General features: G+C 44.9%; 1 protein-coding gene across 1 annotated transcript; it reads left to right on the top strand.

The window, feature by feature from the left end:
- Positions 1–68: 68 nt before the first annotated feature.
- On the top strand, positions 69–5043 carry Ppp1r3c (protein phosphatase 1 regulatory subunit 3C). Its single transcript, XM_006976650.4, has 2 exons — positions 69–227; positions 2416–5043. Exons 1-2 carry the CDS (start codon positions 214–216, stop codon positions 3353–3355), a joined length of 954 nt encoding a protein of 317 aa, XP_006976712.1. The 5' UTR covers positions 69–213; the 3' UTR covers positions 3356–5043.
- Positions 5044–8675: the final 3632 nt, after the last annotated feature.

The following is an 8675-nucleotide window of genomic DNA, read 5'->3' as shown; positions in this document are numbered from 1 at the left end:
CGCGCCCTGGCTGCGCGCTGGTTGGCCCTGCCACCGGGCCGCTGATTGGGCCGAGGGACCAGCTCACGTGGTCGGGCTCTGATAAACTGCGTCCCGGCCCCGGGCGGTCAGTCGGTCAGTCGGCGGGCTGGACCGCGGCGCTGCATCCTCTAGGGGCTGGGTGCGAAGCTGAGCTGGGTGCGGCTGTCGCGGTCGCCGCTGCCTCTCGGTCCAATGAGCTGCACCAGGTAGGTTCAACTGCGTGTGCAACTCTGCTTCCTAACGGAGGGGAACCTGCAGCTGCTGGGACGTTGGGGGCGTCTTTGGTTTTGTCTTCTCTGCAGATGGAGACCGCCAGGTTGATGGCTGAGTTGAATCGCCCCGGAGGCGTGGAAGCGCTGGAATTGAGTTGTATTTCTTAGCGCTTTTTTGGGAGTCAGCCTCCCAAAGCAGAAACTGCCTTAGCGTTGAGTCAGCTAGAGCTGGGATTCCCTTGCTGAAGTGACTCTGTTGCCTTTGAGCTCAAAGACCCTAGTGCTTGAGGGCAGCTTAGTTTGCACCCTGACATTGCTGGTGAGGTATTTAGGCTGTGGCAAAAGTTACAGGACAGTTTTGCATTCATTCGTCCCTTCCACTTGCCTTATCCCGGTTTGTCATAGAAAACTCAGTCTCAGAGTTTGAGCAAACTACCATTTTTAACTTTTGGCCGGGACTTAGAATTCCAACAGGCCGATACTAAAATTTTCTATAAATGCAGAAGTGAAAAAACAAATAACAGCCCACCAAAGAATAAAAAAAATAAAAAAATAAAAATAAAAAAACGAATAACAGCTCAACCGACCAGGCAACCAAGAACATCCCATGAAATTTGGTTGCGTCTCCAGCTGTGACTTAGTCCAAGAATTCTCCCTCATCAAATCCTGCCTGTTAACGGTTGTTAGACAAATACAGTTTGAGCTTTTGTCTGCTGAAAGTAATCCTGTCAGAAAAACTCCTAAAGCTGTTAAAGTGAGTTCCGTATACATTCTTTATCGTCCACTTTGTGATGATGCCCATTTGCCAGTGTGCTGTGCTTAGCGCCGCCGTGAAAAATATTCTTCAAGCCAGACTCTTTCTCTCTCTATATATATGATCAAAATAGTTACATACATGTATAAACTGTTAAAGAATAAATAATTAAAAATTAAAACCAGACTGAAAAATGGCACCTACTATGTTTCATGTGTCTCTCATCTATAGGGTTGAAATTGGAAAATCCTAATTTCATAAAGGTGTCAGCATAGTGTGAGAGAAGAGGAAAGGCCAGAAAAAAATCTTGATGGACGATTCTTGGTTTTATATTAAATATTGTTTTTGTCTTTCTACTTGTAAATACCACTTGCCCAAACAATAGAGAACACCAAAGAAGCACAAAGCCAGTAGATTGTGTAATTCTGTCATGCAAAGATAATTAACATTTTAGTCTTTTTCCTTGTAAAGTTTTTCAGGATTTATAAATTCATATACCTACTATGTATTTTAAAATGGTTCAATTCTCTGGTTATCAGTTTTTAAAAAAACATGTTATTTTGTATATATAATGTATACAGCAGGTTACAAGACAGAGATATAATGAAATGGTTATTATTGGACAGAATGAGTATATCTGTTATCTTGGCAGCCAGCTTTTCCATTTACATGTAGACTTGTCATGGGTATCTTTCTGTATGAGACGTAGGCTATTAAAGTTTTTCCCTTTAGTACACGAGATGTTGCAGTTGGTGGTTTGTGAAAAATTCGTATGAACTTGGTGAAATGCAAAAGCCATTCTGACTTCACCTAAGAACTACAAGACATTTAAAAAATTGCTTCACTTATCGCTTTTTCAAGTGGATTGCTTCTCTAGAGAAGTAAAACCGATTTAAGAGCCAAAATAAGACATAGCATCCAGAAGGAGCAAGGGGGTCTGTCTGGGACTATGATTATGGAAGAACCTGTCTGGTCAGTAGACTCTCTGAGGGAGCTCTCAGTACATTTTTACCTTGTTGGCACCACGCCATGAGGCTCCACTGTAGTAGTTCTAAGTCCCAGGAATCTGATTTTTATTTGCCCTAAAGGTAAGAAACCCCTTAGGTCATGTTGACCTGATAAGTTTAAGAACCACTGACCCAGAACAGAGCAGATATTCCCAGAGCTGTTCAGACATCATTGGATCCAACACTTATTTCTCAGATAGGGAAAGTGAACCACTGAGTGTTTCAGGCAGTTCACACATGGTCCGGGAGCCTGCCAAGCACAGAGCTAGACTTCAGATCTAATCACCTGAGTGTTCTCCTCATCCTCATGTGTTGACACCTCCCCATGCCTGCCCTCGCTGTAACTAGGGCATTTGCATGTGGGGCCAGGGCCAGCCTGCTCCAGCTCTGGGTGACCACCCCTCTCGCTTTTCCATTCCAGAATGATCCATGTGCTGGACCCCCGTCCTTTGACAAGTTCAGTCATGCCAATGGATGTGGCCATGAGGATTTGCTTGGCTCATTCTCCACCCCTGAAGAGTTTCCTGGGTCCTTACAACGACTTTCAACGAAGACATTTTGTGAATAAATTGAAGCCTTTGAAACCATGCCTCCATGTCAAGCAGGAAGCCAGATCACAGAATGAATGGAAGGCCCCGCACGACCAAGCCAAGAAGCGGGTCGTGTTTGCGGACTCCAAGGGGCTGTCGCTCACTGCTATCCACGTCTTCTCTGACCTCCCAGAAGACCCTGCGTGGGACCTGCAGTTTGATCTCTTGGACCTTAACGATATCTCCTCCAGCTTAAAACTTCACGAGGAGAAAAATCTGGTTTTTGACTTTCCCCAGCCTTCATCTGATTACTTAAGTTTCCGGGACCGCTTTCAGAAGAACCTGGTCTGCCTAGAGAACTGCTCTCTGCAAGAGCGGACCGTGACTGGGACGGTCAAAGTGAAAAATGTCAGCTTTGAGAAGAAGGTTCAGGTCCGGATCACCTTTGACACCTGGAAGACCTATACAGATGTGGACTGTGTGTACATGAAGAATGTCTACAGCAGCTCAGACAGCGACACCTTCTCCTTTGCCATCGACTTGCCCCGCGTCATTCCCACTGAGGAGAAAATTGAGTTTTGCATTTCTTACCACACTAATGGGAGGGTCTTCTGGGACAACAACGAGGGGCAGAATTATAGAATTGTCCATGTACAGTGGAAACCCGATGGGGTGCAGACACAGATGGCACCCCAAGACTGTGCATTCCAACAGGCGCCGCCTAAGACTGAGTTAGAACCCACAGTCTTTGGCAGTCCTAGGCTTGCTAGCGGCCTCTTCCCAGAGTGGCAGAGCTGGGGGAGAATGGATAACTTGGCCTCCTATCGATGAGTTAGACAGCCTGCGGACTGGCTTTGTCTGATCACAATCCTCATGCGATTCTAGGTCTGTATTGCTCAAAATTAGGAAGTCTTAGTTACTTTCCTTCAGTAGGTTTAGGTATGAGCTCTCGGGGCCTGGCTATAGATAACATAGCCACTTGAGAATTTAGTGTTGGGGGTCTATGAGGGTGGTGCCACCCAGTCTTGTTTTGGAGGCTCAAGTAACAGCCTGGGAACTAGTTTTATAAAAGTAACATCTTTTGGGGGGTGCATTTCCCACTTCCCTTTCAGTTCACTAGCTTTCACTTTGGACAAGGAAAGGTTTAAGCGCAGTTGATGGTGATGGAATGCTGTGGTAAGGGTGTGAGGAATGTGAAGTACACACGCTGAGGGCTCTGAGGCTCACGTCAGAGGGGGAGCAGGGGGCCTGATATTTAACCGTTGGTGGGAAACATGAAGTTATCTTGTGTTTCAAAGTGGGTTTTACAGGTTTCTCTTGAGGAAATAGCTCAAAGAGGGGAAAGAATTCCTTTCTATGTATTCTTGCATAGAAAAATAAAGGGTGTTGGATGGTCCTGGGGGAAGATGAACTGTAGTTCTGAAGAATCAAGACCTTGAGGGCTAGAGATGTAGCTTAGTTGGTAGGGTGCTTGCCTAGCATGCATGAAACCCTTGGGTTCCAGGCCCAGCACCATAAAACTGGGGATGACAACACATGCCTCTAATCCCGTATGATAGGGTGTGAGGCAGGAGGATCAGAAATTCAAGTTCATCCTTGGCACCTAGAAAGTTGGAGGTCAGCCTGGGCTATACAAGACTCTGTCTCAAAGGAAATGATGAAGACACCAAGATTTTTACGTAAATCCTTTCCGTTTAAACATAGTCTATCAGAAGCCATGTTTGGGGGAGTGGTGAAGCAAATCCAGCTTTGCAGTCTTAACCTGATAAGTGACTTTGTGATCAAGGCATCATTCTTGGGCTCTTGGTACAGAATGCTGCCTGACATCAGTCATGCTGTCACCAATGGCTAGCAGTATGTAGAGACTCCACATCATGTCAAAGACAGCTCTTTCAGTGCCTTGATTAAACCAGAACACTGTAGCTGTTTAAACCGGTTACCCGAATGGCCATCTAAGAACTCGTGAATTTCGCTGGTGTTCTCCTAAAATACTGGTGTATTTCCGGGAGTGCTGTCAGTCAGAGGACACAACTCACATCCTTCATATTGAAGGTGACTCATCTTTCTGCCACACTTTTTTGATGTGAACTTTGAAGTGGGGACCTGATACTAGAGTCTCAATGCAAGAATCCAGTACCTCGCACATCAAAGCAGCGGTCTGTCTCATGCCTATTTTTGTCTTGCTGTTTTAATTTCAAGTCAAAATGCTTTTTAAGAAGTAGATATGAATTATTTTGAATGTGAACTGTTTTGTGTGTACATAAATCCACTTTGTGAGATCCCGAGGGCGGGTGTCCTGGGATGTTTGCTGTTATTATTGTGCATGTCCTTTGAGGGGTGTTAAGAGAGTGCAGTGAATTTTAACATATGTGATTTGCCATGCTGGAAAAACACTATTGGAATAACTCCACTCTGACCGTATTTGAGGTTTGGCTAGCATCCATAAGTTCTCTGCTGTAAATATCTATATGGTCCCTCATGAGCCTCTCACTTTAAGAATAAATGTGCTTGGTAGAAGACCCGAGACTGTTTTCTTTCCCCAAACCATAACCAGTCAAACCAGAAGCTTAGCAACTGACGTCCTCATGTTTTGCCTAGCAATGACCAAGCAGAGCTAGCTGGCTTGGACTGGGAAATGGATCCACCTGCAGAAGGTCACATGCTTCAGTCTCATTAGTGACTCCAGGTCCTGCCGCCTGACAGCTGGGCTTGGGTCCAGAGGCAGTAGCTGAGCAGCTATAACTGATCCTACCTGTGGTTACTTCTCTCACATGCTCTCTGCTGGGTCAGGCTCGCCTTGGATGCTGCCTGTCACTTTTACGGTGGGGAGGGGATGATGCTGGAAGTGTTGGAATAGCTCTGACTTTTTGAGCTCAGTACCTTTCTGAGGGGTAGAACTTGGAACTGCAGAGGGAACCCCAGGAAGGGCCATGGGTGTTATAGTCTTGGGCAGAAGGGGAAGCACAGCTCTCCAGGGTGAGCCAACAGGTCCATGAACCTAAGCTGCTTTTCCAGGTTTGCCGAAAATTTTTATGGAAGTCTTCAACAGTATTTTTTTTTTAAAAAAACCTTTCTTATTGAAAAAAAATTTCATATATTTTGATCATGATTTTTCCTCTCCCTGAATTCCTCCCAGATCCTCCCCACTTTCCTACCTATTCAACTTTGTTTTTTCTCTCTCTCTTTAAAACAAATAAGAGAAACACCCCTCCCACACAAAATAGAAATCAAAATAAACAAGCAAAAGACCAATGAGACAAAAAAAAAAAAATGGCCAAGCAAAGCAAAATGAGACAAAAAATCTACAAAAATCCCGTTGAGTTTGTTTTGTGTTGACCTAGGAGTGGAGCCGACCCTGAAGTTTATGTACCCACTGACACTTCAGCAGAGAAATCTGAGTTTTCCTTTGCCAGGGGGAGCGGGAGCCCATGTCTACTCCTCTCTCTCAGTGCTGGGACCCATCTGGCTTGAACCGGTGCTGGCCTTGTGTGTGCCACCATGGTGAGTTCACGTGTGCACCAGCCCTGTGGTGTCTGGAAGACCTGCTTCCGTGGTGTCCCCCATCCCGTCCGGCTCTTACAGTCTTTCTGCCTCTACTTCTGCAGAGCTCGCTGAGCCCTGAGGGAAGGGCTTTGATGAAGACCTCTTATTTAGGATGGAGTGCTCCAAAGTCTCCCACTCTCTGCACATTGTCAAGTTGTGGGTCTCCGTTTAGACAGTATCTTCAGTGGAAGGGGCCATCAATGACTAGCCTACTTGAGATGCTGCATTATAAGGAATAAACTTTTATAACGTAGTACCCTCTGTCTGTATCGGGGGCTATAAATCATAAGTCTGACCACAGACGTGTTTTATTTGGTACACAGGTTTTTTTTTTGTTTGTTTTGTTATTTTTGACAGGGACTGACTTTATAGTCTTGGGTGGTCTGAAATTCTCCATGTAGACCAAGATAGACACAAACTTGAAGCACTCTGCTTGCTTCTGTCTCCTGAGTGCTGGGATTACAAGTGCTTGCCAGCACATGTGACACAGAATATTTTAATAAAAATTTATTGTCAAGGCACAATAAAGAACAGACATACATAGAACACACAAATGCCATTTTTTTTTCTTTAAAAACACCAGCTCTGTCCTCCTGGCAACAACTGTGTGGAGCTGAATAGCAGCCACCCCCTTTAGATAGGGCAAGCTGTCCTTAATAGGGCCAGCATGGAGAGTTTGCCAAAAGCCTCTCCCCATGGCTGTATTCCGGTATACTGTTGGCCGGTCTCTGAAGGCTGTGGTCAGTGTTTTGTCCCTTCTGGATCTATTCATGGTAACGATTGTGTGAGGAACACTCTCTTCCAAGAGATGGACAAAACTCAAATTGAGGTTTGAAAACCGTGAGACTCAAATGTAAACTTTACAAAAGAAGAAAATAAGATGGAGAGAGGGGGAATGACCAGCCCAACCTGTGCCAGGCTGGTCAGTGGCTTTTGACCTCATGTTCCTTCCTGCTCTTGACATTTCTTGGAGCCTCCCATGAGACCCTACTTCTTTAGAGCTGGGGAGCCGAAAGGAGCTGTTTCCAGGCAGGCGTTATTCTGGCAGCTCTTCTGAGCTGGCTGTGTCAGCTCCACTTGGTGTTGGCACCTTGGAGGGCTGCCTGAGGAAGGATCCAGTCAAAGAGGAGGGTGCTCCTGAGGAATACAGTTGTTCCCATTTCACATTCTGTTAGGAGAAACAATGCTGTCTTCAGGATTAACACAAGGGGGTGGTTAGATGACTCCGTAGTTAAGAGCTATTCTTGCGGAAGACCCGAGTTCAATTCCCAAGCACCCATGTTGGTTGACTCACAACTGCCTGTAGCTTTTGTTCCAGGGGCTCTGACACTCTCTTCTGGACCCTGTGACATGCATTCACACACACACACACACACACACACACACACACACACACACACACACACACACACACGAGATTTAACATGGAGGAATGGCTTCTTTTAAGGTTGGTGAAGAGAAACTCTAGCATTTTTGTTTGCTTTTATTTTTGAGACAGGATCTCATGTAGCCCAGGCTGTCTTCAGACTCACTATGTAGCCAGAAATAACATTGAACACCCGATCTTCCTCCCTCCAAAAGCTGGGATTGCAGGTATGGGCTACCACGCCTGGCTCCTTCATGGTTGTTTTCTTTTTCTTTTCTTTTCTTTTTTTTTTCCACATAGGTGATAAAATGAAGGCCCAGAAATTAAAACTTGCTTGAAATAAAAAATCTTCACACCATTTTGTTCTAAAAAAAAGTTTAATTTGCTAAAGGAAGGATTCCATTGCTTTCTAAATTTATGAGTCTTCTTTTACATTGAAAATAGTTATTTTCGTTCAGTATATTCTGATCACAATTTCCCCTTCCTCATCTCCTCCCAGTTCCTCCCTACTTCCCCACCCATCCGACTCCAAGCCTGCCTTCTCTCTCTTTTTAGGAAAAAAAATCAATAAAAGACAAAACAGAAGCCTTTGGTTTGTTAAGTACCTCCAGTGGAAAACAGGGCAAGTGTTAGGTTTAGTCATTTGCGTGCCCTTCATCAAGATATTGACATCTTTAAATTCTTCTCTTTTCAGCTCTGTGAAGCAAACCATAGCAAATCCTGTCTGTACCATTGCCTTCTCCCAGGCAGAACCCAGGGTTTCAGTTTCTTGCCCTTACCCCATAGCAGCAAACACACCCAGGTGAAAACAGCTGTGAGTCAGTATAGCCTAACCACGAAATCATGGTAGGTCGAACTTCAATGCCTTCAGATACATTTATGTTACTGTGCTTTGTACTAGTATTGATCTGTCTTAAGCTGCCCTCTCAGATGTAGAAGTGGGAGTTGAATAAAAAAAAAAGAAATAAAAAGAACATGTCTGCTTTAGGTATGGTGGAGAAAATTTAATTGTAGATATGAGGGAGAGCGTAGTCAGAGATGGAGACATCTGGGAGAATCCAGATGGAACACGGCCAGACTGAGCTGAGAAGGGGAGGAAGAGCAAGAAGGGGTGTGGTGGTATTGTGTTCCCCAAAATATTGTGCACCCTAATAAACTTATCTGGGGTCAGAGAACAGGACAGCCACAATATTAAACATAGAGAATAGACAGTGGTAGCCCACACCTTTAATCCTAGCATTC

This window comes from Peromyscus maniculatus, chromosome 1, assembly GCF_049852395.1.
Source record: "Peromyscus maniculatus bairdii isolate BWxNUB_F1_BW_parent chromosome 1, HU_Pman_BW_mat_3.1, whole genome shotgun sequence".
Classification (NCBI taxonomy): Eukaryota; Metazoa; Chordata; class Mammalia; order Rodentia; family Cricetidae; genus Peromyscus; species Peromyscus maniculatus.
Note: the sequence above shows the minus strand (reverse complement) of the source record. Positions and strands in the feature narration are given on the sequence as shown.